General features: G+C 40.6%; 1 protein-coding gene across 2 annotated transcripts in view; it reads left to right on the forward strand.

Moving 5' to 3' along the window:
- Positions 1–15,202, forward strand: part of AHCYL1 (adenosylhomocysteinase like 1) — a 38,099-nt gene that overhangs the window by 12,417 nt on the left and 10,480 nt on the right. For both annotated transcript variants that reach the window (XM_007076408.2, XM_007076407.3), the window contains exons 2-4: positions 11,159–11,270; positions 13,774–13,917; positions 14,921–15,021. In XM_007076408.2, the coding sequence (XP_007076470.2) occupies positions 11,159–11,270; positions 13,774–13,917; positions 14,921–15,021 (357 nt within the window). The remainder of the gene's footprint in view (positions 1–11,158; positions 11,271–13,773; positions 13,918–14,920; positions 15,022–15,202) is intronic.

Here is a 15,202-nt window from a genome sequence, read left to right on the forward strand (position 1 = left end):
CCTGGGTGGCTCAGTTGGTTAAGCATCAGACTTCGGCTCAGATCATGATTTCACGGTTCGTGGGTTGGAGCCCCATGTCAGGCTCTGTGCTAACAGTTCAGAGCCTGGAACCTGCTTCAGATTCTGTGTCTCCCTCTCTCTCTCTGCCCCTCCCCGGCTCATGCTCTCTCTCTGTCTCTCAAAAATAAATAAATGTTAAAAATAATAATAATAATAATAACAATAATAATAATGTTTCCCAGATGATGAAAAAAACCAAATCATTGATCAGTTTTAATCATACCAGATTGAAAACCTGTTGAATAAATAAATAACAGGTGGAATTTCTAAGTTGCTTTTGATGCCTACAGTAGGAAGTTCTGGGGTCATTTCTTTCATCCTAGTGATCTGGATTAGATTGCCCGTACGTTCTCCTCCTCCCCATTCCATCCTCAGAAGATGGTGGAAGTGTATGCTAGACCGGAGCTTTTTGCCTCCACGTTTGGGCTCTTACTCTCTCCTCACCCATTCCACGTCCAAGGAGCAGCACCTCTTAAAGCAATTCATTGGCAGCTTTAAAATACTACATTTCTCTGCATCATTTCACTTTTCCCAAAGTCAATGTAGATTTTGGAATGGAGAGAATTCTCTTCCTTCCCTAGAGCTCACAAGTCTTCATATGGAAGCTCAGAAAGCTTCAGTGCAATAGTGGACTATCCTTTAACTGACCTCTTGAAAATAAAGGGGAGAGCTGCTGTTTCCCCCAGCCTATTCTGGAAGAAGGATAATATAATGGTACTAGGCTTGTAGGGATTTTTTTTTTTTTTTTTTTTTTTTGCTTTTTCTAAATCTCAGTTTGTTAACACATTTGCCTTCAGCAAGTCACTTAACCCCAACCCCTGTTCTGTTTTTTCATCTGTGAAGAGTAGATCTCTCACTCGAAAGATTCCAACATGTTTTGAAAATACAAATCTTCTGTAAAGAAATCATATCTGTGGGCCACTGATGTTGAAGCAGAGTGCTTAAACTAGAATGTCATAGAAATTTAGGCATTCAGGACCTTGGTTTTTATGATACCAGTAAGTGTGGATTTCAAATCTATAATCAGCTTTAGGTAAAAGTCCTGATGTAATGCTTGCAGTGGTTTTACTTGTTCTTTATATGCCAGAATTTAAACAAGAATGGTTTGAAAAATATTTAGATCAGTGATGTTCTCGCAGTATTGCTTATTGATCACATTTGAAGAATAACTCTTCCTATACCAAATTTGATTTTGACTTTTGGTTTGCAGTACAGCCTAAAGGAAGAGATCTTTATCCTTGTGCATCTGTCCACTTTTCCTCATTAGAAAATGGCTGTTCAGAAAGTCACAGGTCAGGAAAACTCACTTCTGTGTTCTGGTTGGGGAGCTAGAGAGTTTAGGGAATTGCACTGTATTCATCCTGGAGCAATAGGTGGTTCTTATTGTTAAATAGCCCAGGCACGTTGCAACCACCAATTCCTTTCAACTACCTTGTTTCTTTCTTTTTTTTTTTTTTTAATGTTTATTTTTGAGAGAGACAGACTTCCGGTGGGGCAGAGAGGGAGACAGAATCCCAAGCAGGTTCTGTGCAGTCAGCACAGAGCCTACCGTGGGGCTCCAACCCACAAGTTGTGAGATCATGACCTGAGCCAAAACCAAGAGTCAGACACTTAGCCAACTGAGACACCCAGGTGCCCCATCAACTACCTTTTTTCTTACAGACTATTTAAGGTCATGATTTCATGCTGAGACTTTTATCTAAAATTGAATATATACATCTCAAATTAGAAAGTCAGGAAGGGATGGCAAATATTACCTTTCTAGAATGGAAAATACAGTGTGATTGTATTTGATGTGACTGTCAGATTCTTGTCCTTGAATTATGTTTCTAATCTCCTAGATGTTTGCTATTTTGTGTTTTTAAGAGCTGTGGAAACTAAAGCCGCCTACAGCTGATCTTTAAAGTGATTTTAACCTTGTTTTTTGAAATCGAAACTATTCCATCTGTCTACAGAGCAGATTCTGAAGGATCCCATTGACCCACCCACACTTGGAAACAATACCTGTTACTACATAGTTAACTATTCAATATTCGGTCTTTAAAGTCTGATTATTATTTTATTTGGTGTTGAGTTTTGATGGCGTTTTCCTCCCTTGAGCCTATACTTTATGGGAAGCAGTAGATGGTAACAAAAAACAACTGATATGGTTTCTGTCTCATTAACCTTTGTTGGGTATTAACCTAGGGTTTAGAAAGCACACCCAGGTCAACTCAGCTGTCACTTTTTTGGAGCTGCTTGTAGCTCTTTTGCCATAAACTATTTGGCAAAGATTTTCATGTCTTTCACCCCTCAGTGGATATAGCCTTCCCATTCACTCAAGCAAATATGTGTAGAGGGTTTGAATTTCTAAGATGTAATTGGCTTTCAACTTCATTTAAGCTAAACTTCCAAATTGAAGGAAGGAAGGAAGGATTGTTTTTATACGTCTCCAATCTTGTTTCTTCTTGGCAGGCTAAGAAATTATACAGATGGCATTTATTCAGTCTGTGTGGCCACCTTCCAAAATGTCAGAAACTCCATCTTCTACACCTGTCCAATGATCGATTGCTTGCTTTCACTGTTAACTTTTCTCTGATAGAAATTAATTTGAAGAATACACATTTGCCTATTTGTAAGCAGTTGGCAAATTTTCATCTTAACATCCCAGCGTACCTTGCAGTGAGGTTTGCCAGTTTAAGTTCTTGTGAGTTTTATTTAAAGTCAAGATAGGCTTTAGAGAGGACTGTGAATTAAGTCTAATGACTTTTTATGACAAACATATAAGGTGAACAGTAGTAACCTGGCTCAGTCTTTCCCAGCACTTAAGAATTATTGATTTTTACACTCTGAACCAATACAAAGTGATTGCTAAGGGAAAAAAACAAGGTGCAGAATATTTTAGCAGTCTATTTTTTGAGTAAGAAAGACAGGGAAAATACGAGTATAAGTATATACTTGCTATTTTTTTTTAACCTGTATTAATGAACATAAACCAGAAATTAATGAAAATGGTGAGGAGGGAGGAAGGTTGGGGAGATAGAAATGGCAGTGAGACTTCTCTGAATATACCTTTAAAACTTTTGAGACATGTGCCTTATGTGTTAAAAAATTAAAGAGAAAGGAAACCTTAAAATTGCTTGTAAACAGAAACAAATGAATCTAGCTACATATCAAATTGATATTAACCACTCAGAAAACCATACTTCACCTATATATCCTTCGTGAGATATTTTCTAAGGACAAAAGGAACTTCAGTGAAATATTGACACTTCACTACGTAGAATATTGTTAGTAACATTAGTCTTGTAATTTTGAAATTGTTTTATTTGTATTCTAGAATAAAACAAGTAAGCGTATCATTGCTATTAGAGACCAGCATTGTCAACCTAAGACAGAGGGTGCCTGGGTGGCTCAGTCGGTTTAATGTCTGACTCTTGATTTTGGTTCAGGTTGTGATCTCCTGGTTCATGGGATTCCGCATCAGGCTCTGCGCTGTCAGCACAGAGCCTGCCTGGGATTCTCTGTCTCTCTCCCTATCTGCTCCTTCCCTCTTTCTCTTACTAAATACACTTAAAAAAAAAAAACAATAATAAGAGAAAAGAAATACAAATAGGAAAATTAAAAGTTTAAAAAATGTTAAATTTGAAATGGAAATACCAATATAAACTCATGAGTAAACAAAAAGATTTATTTCTCTATCCCCTGCAAGAACTTAGGAGCACTGACACTTCTATTAACAATTAGCACATTTTAAACTCAGATATTATTTTCTAAATACCATTCCCCCACTGAAAGAAACCAGAGCTTGGAGAAATGGAGAAATCGTTGATTCCAGATCTGAAGCAGAGAAAGAACAAGGTGAGCCTGGTATATCTTCTTATACCAGAAAGGAAGGAAGCACTTAAACAGAAGAATCAGCTTGAAGGAGACTCCCACTGGCCCAGTTTGAGACAATTGGAGCATTCAGTGTACTCATTGTGTTATTGAGTGTAACAAATTGAATAAATAAAAATATGAAAGACAAGGAAGGAAAAAAAATGAAAGAGGGAGAAGAAAAGTTTCTCCTTACAAAAGTAATGCCAGCTAATATATGTGATAAGAATGGTAAGGGAAAAAAAACATGTTTCTATAACATCCCCCCACCCCCACCACAATATAATTGGTTCAGGCAAGGATTATGAACAGATGGTAAAGTCACTAGGGAACAGGATATTCACAAGCTGACAGATATCACCCCACAATTTAACCTTTACTTGCAAAGGAGAAAATACACCTTTCAGAGACTGATGATCTCACTTTAACCCAGGGTTCAGTTTAGTGTCACTAATAATGGAATGACCTAACATGATATGCTACCTAATACAATGCAAAGTAAAGTATACAACATTATCTATGAAGTATTCTTGCCAAAATCTTAATCTCTTTCTAATCAAACCTCAAAGCTGAACTTCCAATTTATAGGAAAAAGTAATCTGAAAAGTGGGAGATTCCAAAAGGCAACTGGCCTGGACTTGTCCAGGAAACGTCAATATTGCAGCGGGGGGAGAAAAACACAGGAGAACTATTCTAGATAGATAACCAGGCACTGAAGGAACCTAACAACCAAATGCATTTAGTGAACCTTGGTTCTACCTGGGTTGGAAGAATTGGGGAGGCATTTAGGTCTATAACTATGAAAGACACTCTTTTTTTAAAATTACTCAAGTATAATTAACACAGTGTTACATTAGTTTCAGATGTACAATATAGTGATTAAACAATTCTACACATTACTCAATGCTCATCAAGATAAGTCTACTCTTAATCTCCTATATCTGCTTCACCCATCCCCCACCCACCTCCATTCTGGTAACCACTAGGTTTGTTCTCTGTCCTTAGGAGTCTGTTTTTGTTTCTTTTTTCTCTGCTTGTTTTTTAAATTCCACATACAAGCGATATCATATGGTATTTGTCTTTCTCTGATGGACTTACTTCACTTAGCATTATAGCCTTTGGTTGCTGCAAATGTCATTTCATTTTTTATGGCCATGTAATATTCCATTGTGCATATACTACATCTTTTTGAAAGAAATTCTTGAGATGATTAGAGGAGTTTGAATACAGACTGGATGATACAGGATTATTGTTAATATTCTTAAGTATGATATTGTGGTTCTGTAGGGGAATATCCTTAGAAAATTCATTCTGTAGAATTTATTGGTGAGTTTTCATGTTTGCAACCCTTTTTTTTGGCAGAACCACTTGAAAGTGTGCATGTATACATGTGTATATATGCAGAGAAAGAAACCTAATGTGGAAAATAGATTCGGTGTAGATGGAGGGTATAAAGGTGTTCATTATACTATTGATAAGTTTTTGTATGTAGAAAATGATCATAATAAAGTTGGGAAAATGAAACAGTGGGGGTGCAGAGGGAGTTGGAAGGGAACTTTGGTGTATCACTAAAGTCATGGGTATGTTCCAGGAACCTAGATTTCTTCAGTCACCTCTGCATAAATAAATGGAGGACCTGGGTGGCTCAGTTAGTTGAGCATCCGACTTTGGCTCAGGTCATGAACTCATGGTTTGGGGATTCCAGCCCCAGGTTGGGCTTTGAGCTGACAGCATGAAATCTGCTTCAGATTCTCTGTCTCCCTCTCTCTCTCTGCCCCCCCCCCCCCCACACACATGCACGCTCTCTGTCTCAAAAATAAACACTGGTGCGCCTGGATGGCTCAGTCAGTTAAGCGTCCGACTTTGGCTCAGGTCATGATCTCACGGTCCATGGTTTCGAGCCCCGCATCAGGCCCTGTGCTGACAGCTCAGAGCCTTGAGCCTGCTTTGGATTCTGTGTCTGCCTATCTCTCAAAAATAAATATTAAAAATAAATATTTTAAAAATTAAAATAAAAATATGCTAGAGTTGATGATAATCGAATGTTAAGAGAAAAAGAACAACAGGCATGTTTTCATATACTATTTGTAGCAGATTGAGTATGAGGAAAGTATGGACAGGCCAGGCAGTTGGACGGGCAGATAGCTAAATAGGCATTGAAACATAGTCGGGATGTGTATCTAGTGTAAATTGCAGTTTTCAAAAGATTAGGAAGTCCTTCCCTGTCCTATTTGTTGCCACTTTTTAACCTCTTAATTTTATCTCTAGTTGGCAGTTGGAGGCCTAGATCACTTATTTTCATTAGAGCACCTCAGGAGATAATTAGCAAAGCCAGAGAGGTATGTTGTCTCATATGAAGGGTGGGAGGTGGGGTAGAGAGTAGCCGATAAGGATAAAACTGCTCTTTGCAGAGGTATTCAAACTTTATGTTCCTTCCTCACCAGCTAAGTGACTTGGCATTATGAACCCTGGTATTGCCTCACCCCTTCCTCCCACCAACATTGATGAAAGATGAACTTGATTCCCATTTTTGAAAGGAGTATTTCTTCTGGAATTGGATTCTAGCAGTGTGCGTGTGTGTGTGCATGCATGCACACACTCACATTATATCCTGTTACCCTCCTGTTACCCAGAGAGGAGTGGAGTGGTGGAGGGAGATACGTGCTGTGATTAGTCAGCTTGCCATTCCCTCCCCCTCCAGAAGCTCAGGCCCCATCTGGGGAAACTGAGAACTTAAGAAACTTGAGACAGGGAAGGAGGACAGGGAGCAGCCAAAACCTGCTGAGTCTCAGAAGACTGGTTTCTGCGCTGGGGAATGGAAGTGACTGAAGGTGACTGTGGATTTGACTCTGTGGCCTGAGATTGATTCCCTTGAGATAAATTGTTTTCTGGTGGTGTACCTGAGAGCAAAGTGTTGGGAAGAGGATACCCTTCTTCTTTGGGAAATTTCTTTTACCTAATTGAAGGTTTGAAAGATGTGCAGACTTCTGTAGTTCTTGTACTTAAAAGCTGGTGTTTATTGATAACTGTTTCTTTTGATTCATCTGAAATGGAATCAGACTGATCAGTGGTAAGTATCAAGGAGAAAAGTCTTGTACCTATTTAGTTTAGGCTGACAGCCATACCCTCTTCCTTTCCTCTGAATAAAGAGCAGATGAGGGTAGAATCTGTAGGAGAAGGAATACATTAGCCAGAAGATGTGTGAAAGAGGGATTGGAAGAGATGTAGGAATCCTGGAAGGTGTCATAATACGTTGCTTAGTAATTGACTTGTTAAAATTGCTAGCTTCATTAATAGTCATCTTTTTGCTCAGTTGCTAAGAAGTATGCTGACCATAACTTCAAAACAGAAAAATCTGCACACACAACATGCTAGAAGAGACACTGGAACAGATTATATAAGTTTGGGGATGTCTCAGAAAATCAGTAGTGTACCAGGAGGAGGGGTACTGACTGGCCCTTCTTCAGATATTCCTCAGCAGTTGAGACAGACTGATCCCTTTACTCACTTCTAAGCTATGCTTTCTTAATGATTTGTTTTCCTAATAATTGCTGTTTACCTTTGAGTCTAGTCCTTCACCCCTAGGAGGAAACCTTTCTGAGGAAATGACAAGCTGTTAGATAATCATGTGAAATAATACGTTTAATAAGATGTCTCATCTAACCTCTGTTTTTTGGAGGCCTAAGCTAAACAATATCCAGATAAGGCTGTTAAGACCACAATATCTAGTATCTTTCTTAAGAAGCAGTAAAATTCTCTCACAGCCATTTGTGTTATCATTACCCTGTCGGTCAAAACACATCTACAGATTGTGCATATTTCATCTCATAGATCTTTCCTGAAATACCACTGGGTACTTAGTTGGTGCCTGCCAAATGTGTTGATTAAAAGGATATAATAATGATTATTCTCCTGATCACCATCCATTGGCCATAGTGTCATAGTGGAATTCCTATGGCTTTTAATTCCCTGTGATTCAGGAGCTAGACAGCAAAATTGGGTTGGACCGGGGACAGAAGTGTGGCTAAGCTATTTGACATTTGAATAGATGGAAGAAATGTTTGTGGAAAGAAGCTTTTCAGCTTCTTATGGTAAGAAATATCAGTTAGGATAAATTGAGTAGTATACAACAATTTTTCTTCCTTGGAGGCTTATAACTTTTGGATTGCCTGTGATCCCTTTTTCTTGATAAATTACATACAGCAATTCTTTCAGCTCACTTTGTCACCATACTTAACCACTAGGTGGTGGATGTACCATATCCCAAATTGTTTCTTTGGTAGAGCTTCTCTTTATCATTTTCAGTGTCATGTGTTGAAGGGAGTCAGCCATTGTACCCACTGAGCCCTTTGAAAAGGTGCTCTGAAATAGCACACTAAATTGGCCTGATATTTAATTGAGTTTTTAAGGCACAGCAAGTAGACTTCTGTATTTGGATGTGCTATTTGGAGAATGGGTCAATCTGACCTTCTAGCCTTTCTCAGATGTAATATTAGTTCAAGAATGAAATACTGGCATGCTTGTTGTGGGTAAGGCTGTTTACAGGGTGGTGAGCCTTCAAACACAAATAGTTCTTTAACGTAGGACTTTTTGATGATCAGATACTTTTTGGATTTCCAATTACTGTATCTCTTTTTCCCCCTCCCCTCTTTCCCATTCTGCATCATATTTAGACCTAGCCTTCCTTATAGATACAGCTTTGAAGAAACACTGAAGTATACCAACTAAAAATTATGTTTGGAAGAAATCATGACAATAGGAAATAATGTAAACAGAACAATCCATCTTTGGATTTTGTTTTTACTTAAGTGATCGTATTGGGTGTAAATGCAGTGAATCCATCCCAATTAGAAGGCTGTTACAGAGATCTGGTTTCATTAGAGGGAAAACTGTGATACCCAAAATTGCTTTTGACAGCAGTGTCTTTGTTTATAATGTGAAGGTGAGCGGCACTCCGGGAAGTACTTCAGAAGGAAGACGGGTACTAGCTGTAAAGACATCCAGGGGGGCAAGCAGGCCTGGTGGGAACTGGCAGGGCAGATCTCTTTGCGCAGTTTGGTGGTGGGAGAGAAGACAGGTTATCACGCATCTTTGTAGAGCTGGACTACCTTATTTACAAGCAGTGAAAGTGTCAAAGAGTTGTGAGAATAGACAGCCATCCATCCATGTCATGGCTTGAATTAACATGCTGCCCACTTCAAATAGGCACCATATTAATGATTTGAGAGATGGGGCACGGCACTGATTGGTAAGCTGCTTGCAACACAGTCTAATATTTTTAGATGGGAAAGATTTTGCTAAGCTTTAGGCCACTGACGAGCTTCATTAATACAAGGTGGGATTATGACTGTTAAGTCACTTCTTAGGTTGCTGAAGAAACACAGTTCTATCTTGCCACAGCCACCTCTCTATTTTTTTATTTAAGAAACTGCAAATGTTACTGCATTTCCCTCCTCCACCGCCAGGTAGGTGGTGTTTGGGAATATGCCCAGAGCCTTTTGAAAAAAGATGAACAGAGGAGGGAATCATAACAGCCAAGAGAGAAGACTAGCTTCCGACTAGACTGCCCATGCCAGGAACAAGAAGGCTGTTGGAGGAAGGGCTGCCTTTGGAGAGTGTTAAAAGCCATTGATGGTATCTTGACTCTATTTTTTCTGCCACCAAAAGAACTGCATATTGGGTTGAAAGTCATTACCTTGGTCTTGGATTAATCTCTTCAGTAAAACTAGCTTTGCTGACTGCAGAAGTCATGTGAACATGCAGTGGAAAACCCTATCGAGAAGGGCGGATGCTGACCTGTGGCCACTTCAACGGAGTAGGTGGTTCCCCCCGCCCCTCCCGAAAGGAACTAGTGCTTTTGGCATTTAAGCTATAAAGTTTTAGCATCTAAACTGAAAAAGCTGCTTCAGATGTACAAAGATACTTGTTAGTCAAGTTCTAGTGCCATATATATGTTGTTTAGCCCGAGTCTCTTTTATTTACTTATTTATTTTGCTGTGTTACACATTTAAGCCTGATTCTTCTACTGCCAGCTGATGCTACCCTATCTCAAAGGTACATGTGACAGAGGAGAGGAATGTTTTGCAGCTGTAACAAATGGGGAGTTTACTATTCCTGGCTTCAAAGTGGCTATAACCATGTTGCTAGCATTATGGAGAGAAGATTTTAATCTGTAATAGCTTTTACATTTCCAAAGATATCTGCTAAAGACTTAGCTTAATGGATTCTCCATGGGAACCTTTCAGATTTAGTCAGGTTGTGAGGAGAGGAGAATCTTAATTCAGAGTCTCAAACCATTCTGTTTTTCAGGAGGCTGAAGTTTATTTCTTATATCTTGAAGGGTTTATCAGAGTTTAAATAAGAGTTCAGGAGGAAAGTTTAAGTCATTTAATGGAGGAAAATGTTTTCATATACTTTAGAAACATCCGCTAATTTGACTATAAATAATATTAATTGTATTTGCTATTTATTAAAGCCAGTTTTCCAAATATCCTTCAGACAGTTACCTAGTTCTGGTGTATTTCATTTAAGGAAGTTTTGAATACAGAGTTTACCAAGTCATTTCTTTTCTCCTTCCTTTAAATTAGTCCTGATTAGTTGGATTTTACCATGGTGTGCATATATTTTTTAATTTGGCTTTCTTTAGTGTATTCCAGCATTTTACTGGACGTAGCAGGTTCTAAGGACACTATATTGGCTTTGTGAGGTACGGGTATGATTGGACTCTGGCTTGGCACCCACCATCACCATTTCAAGGCATCCCCATAATTTTTCAAACAACAAGACCTGTGCTAATTTCAGGATAAGAATGTGCTACAAGACTATATTCTGGAAAATGAAAAAGAGCAGAAGCAGTATGAAATGGTGCCTGTTTTTTGGTAGAGTTGGGAGGAAGAGTGAAGGGTTTGATGTGTCAAGGTTGTAAGAAGAAATAAAACTTTACGGATTGTGAGAAGAGGGACTTGTGAATTTTGGACAGATGGTACAAAAAGCTGGGTCTTGAGCTCTGCCCCCCTCCCCCCACAAAAGGTTCTGAAACAATTGGAAAGAGATAGTAATTGGCATTTGGAGAGGAGTCCGCAAGTAGCCTCTGCCTGCCCTCATTCTGGTGGGAGAGTTGGTGGCTTGGTAGGGGCCACGTGATCACCTGAGGTTTCAGGGAAGGAAATGTATGGCCTTAAAAAATGGAGCATTTCATAGCATCCTTGTTGTAAGTTTTCAAGTGTGTGTCTTCCTCCTACAGCAAATCCAGTTTGCCGATGACATGCAAGAGTTCACCAAGTTCCCCACCAAGACAGGCCGCCGGTCTTTGTCTCGCTCCATCTCCCAGTCCTCCACCGACAGCTACAGTTCAGGTAAGTGCGGGCTGTGAGTCCACTCCGATCTTTCTTCTCTGTTGCACGGTCTTAAGCTAGTTCTCTACCCCCTGCTCTTTACTTACCTAGAATCTGAAAGGACCTCATGTCAGGACTTCCCACCTTTGTGCTAAAAGCTGATAATTAGCAGTTGAGCACTGGAAATGTCCCCAGCCAGGCTTGTAGCTGGTGAGGCTTTTGTCATCTGGAGACTCTCTTCCCATGCGTGGCCGTGTCTGTGTGTGGTCTGTGGCCAGTGCCTGGTCGGTAGTACTGGGCCAGTTCCCATTCCCACGTTTATCTGCCCACGTACAAAGGGAGAAAATCAATTCTATTTTGGCTGACAGAACTGGCCTTGAAAAAGAGGTGTACTTTGGAAGTATAATTTCTAATTTGGTTGTATAAGATATACCCTGCCACCTGACTTTTTCTTTCTCGGCTCCAAGACTGCTTGAATTGTGACAATAAAAACTAGTATTTTGGCTCCTTTCATTCACTAGGTTACCCTTTATGTTGAAGTGTCCTCCCCTGTTAACCTTTGGAATAGGAAAGGTTCAGACTACTATAATGTGTCTCTAGTTCTGTTTCTTTCTAGTTCCCGTATCCTATTTTAACCCTATGTAAGTAGCCTTTTTTTTTTTTTTTTTTTAATTGTGCCCTTCTCAACTTTAGATGGGCTACTAGAAAGTTAATGTGGAAAAAGATATAGAATTTAGGATTTGAGTACTGGAAGATCCACAGGGACATCCAACCTAAGCCCACCTCATTTTTCAACTGAGGAAACATCGTCAAAAGGTTCAGAGGCTTGCCCAAGGTCATAGATTGCCGTTAGTGTCTACAAAGGGATTTGTACCAAAACCCATTTGTTGACTTTTGCCAGAATACTATTTGTATGGTATTGTTATTTTTTTTAAGCTTATTTATTTATTTTGAGAGAGAGCATGTGAGCATGAGCAGGGGAGGGGCAGAGAGAAAGAGAAAGAGAGAGAGAATCCCAAGCAGGCTCCACTCTGTCAGCACAGAGCCTGATGTGGGGCTTGATCTCAGGAACTGTGAGAAGCGTGACCTGAGCTGAAATCAACTGACTGAGTGCTCAACTGACTGAGCCCCCCAGGCACCCCTATGGTATCAACATTAAGGACTGGGCTCAAGGTAAAAGGAATGTGAAAAAACAAACAAGTAAACACATTTTTAAAAACTTGTCCTTTTGTTCTGTGCCGCTGGTAACCCAGTGTAAATAAGATAGGCAGATGAGAACAAAGGGTGGTAACAGGGTTAAGTACTGAAATAAATGAATATACAGAGTCGCTGTGGGCCTGTGTACAAGAAAAGGTTCCAAATATAATGGCTGTCATAAGCAAAAGGTGTCTTGGAGTGACAGGCACAAAAGACTGGGGGTCATAAACGGGCTGATCACAGCTAAGAAAGAATTAATTGTGAAAGGCTGAGTTAAAAGAGGAAGAAAGGAGTGAGTGAAGAAAGCTTTAACGAAGTCCTCAAAGATCTTGACGGCCATGTGTTAACAGGAACCTGTCAGAGCATTTTTAAAAGCTTTGTGATACAGTTAGACTGCTCTAGTGGGACAGATACCTTTAGGAGTATTTGTGTTAGCAAGTAGTATGTAGGAGACAGTGAGAGACCTGACATACCGGCTGAGATCGAGATCAGGAAATACTCGATTCAGAGAAGAAAGAGGTGATTTAAGAGTCGGGGAGTGATTATTATATGCCTTCCTGCATATCTGTCTGAAAGGACATTTTTAGCCTTTATATGAAGCTGCTTTTTTAATGTTGAACATCTTGAGGGATCTTAGGGCTGACAGTAGAACCAGAGCTGCTCACCTTCTGAGTCCTTTCTTTCCATCTCTGTATTCTTTGAGCACAACCTAGTATAAAATCCCTTGTAAGATTTTCTTGTCGCTGTCATCCGTATTAGTGGTTCTGTGAATGTGGTTTTCTGAACAGCACTGTCAGCAACAGCTGGGAACTTGTTAGAAATGCTAATTCTTGGGTCCTATCTGAGACCTACTGAATGGGAATTTCTGGCGGTAGGGCCTAGCCATTTGTATTTTGACCTTCCATGTAATTCTGATGAGTGCTTTAGATGCTTCAGTTTGAAAACCAGTGATCTACAGAAATTGCATTCCTTATATGCCCTAAGTTATTCTTCCATTTTTGCCATGTCTGACTCCAGTCCAGGTTGGGACCAGGTGCCCCTGTTATCTTGGGATTCACGAGGGCCGGTGCAGAATTGGGATCAGTAGCTTCTGGTTACAAGCAGTAATGGCACAGTATCATCAGGGTGGATAGAGGGGCCACAACACTGAAAGATTCCCAACAATCGCATTCCTCTGTTATTCTGGAGGAGTAGGGCTGAGAGTGACATAAAGATGGCCGCAGTTAAGAGTTCACTTCACTTAAATGAGACCTTTGGGGAGTGCGCTTTGTGGAGTTGGGGGCTATTGAGGTTCTCCTATCCTTGTTTCTTTCTCTTCTGGCTCCAGCTGCGTCCTACACAGATAGCTCTGATGATGAGGTTTCCCCCCGAGAGAAGCAGCAAACCAACTCCAAGGGCAGCAGCAATTTCTGCGTGAAGAACATCAAGCAGGCAGAATTTGGACGCCGGGAGATTGAGATTGCTGAGCAAGGTAAAGAAAGGGAGTGGTAGGGGACCAGAAGCAACCCAGTTGCTGGTCATCAGGATCCATAGACAACTTCACACTTGAAAACTAACTTGAAAAATCCTCTGGGAACGTTCAGTGTTCCGGATTCTTGTACAAGCAGATCTCTCTGTTGGAGCCGGAGCCTCAGGGTTCTTGTTCTCCTTGCTTCCTGTTCTCAGCACATAGTAATTACACAGTGTAGTTTCTGTTTTCCTCCCCCATGACACCATATTCGGAGATCTGCCTGTGGAGTCAGCAAGTCCCAGAACACTACACGGTGGTTAGTTCTGCGGGATCCTACCATAGCTGCCAATGTCAGAGACCCACATTTCCCAGAAGCGGCAAATGTGGGAGGGTTTTCAGCTAAGGATGTGGTCGCCTAGGGTCTCCTTCGGTCTCTGGTCCTGAGCACCCTCTGCTGGAGCTAGAGTAAAAGTGACTGACAGTTAAATTTGGTTTCCTCACCGACCCCATTCCTGGTACAGTCTTTTTACTCTTGTTGCTTTCCCACTACAGGCATGCTCTGTACTGGGAGGGGGTAGTACAGAAACCAGACAGACTGACAGAATGGGCTTCGGTAGCAGAGAGAAACAAGTGCTCGTCTGCTGAGGGTGAAGTCTTCCTTTCTGGTCTGATGATTATATATAGGAGCCCATTAGCCACTGCCATAACCATTTCCCCCTCCTCCCAAATGAATGAGGAGACTCACCCTCCATTTGGATCAGATTTGAGAAGTTACTTCATTCTCCATTCAGCCCTCTGTATACAAGGCTGAAACAGTGAAAAAGAAATTCCAGGTGATTGGCTGGCAGCTCCCCACTGTTGTTCTGCTGTTGAAGCTGCCAATTCATCGAGGAAATATACTTAGAGTTTTTCTACCTTATCTTGCGATATCTCAACAGATACAGAGCAGCCCTAGATGTTGCTGGGGCAGGAATTGGTGATATTGCTGGTGCAGGCCTGGCTCAAATCCTCTGTTCTTTCACAGACATGTCTGCTCTGATTTCACTCAGGAAACGTGCTCAGGGGGAGAAGCCCTTGGCTGGTGCTAAAATAGTGGGCTGTACACACATCACAGCCCAGACAGCGGTGAGTTTGCTGGGAGAAAAAGGAGGGACTCGTGATGAGGAGAAAAAAACAAACTCTTTTTACTTGCTTTTCCTTCCCTATCTATCCAGTCTCCAAATGCAAATGACCATCAGGTGGGGCCTCCTGTTACCCAATAATGGGGTTTTCTTCTTTGTATACATACATATAATCATAACCTGAC

Source organism: Panthera tigris, chromosome C1 (genome assembly GCF_018350195.1).
Source record: "Panthera tigris isolate Pti1 chromosome C1, P.tigris_Pti1_mat1.1, whole genome shotgun sequence".
In the NCBI taxonomy this organism is placed as follows: Eukaryota; Metazoa; Chordata; class Mammalia; order Carnivora; family Felidae; genus Panthera; species Panthera tigris.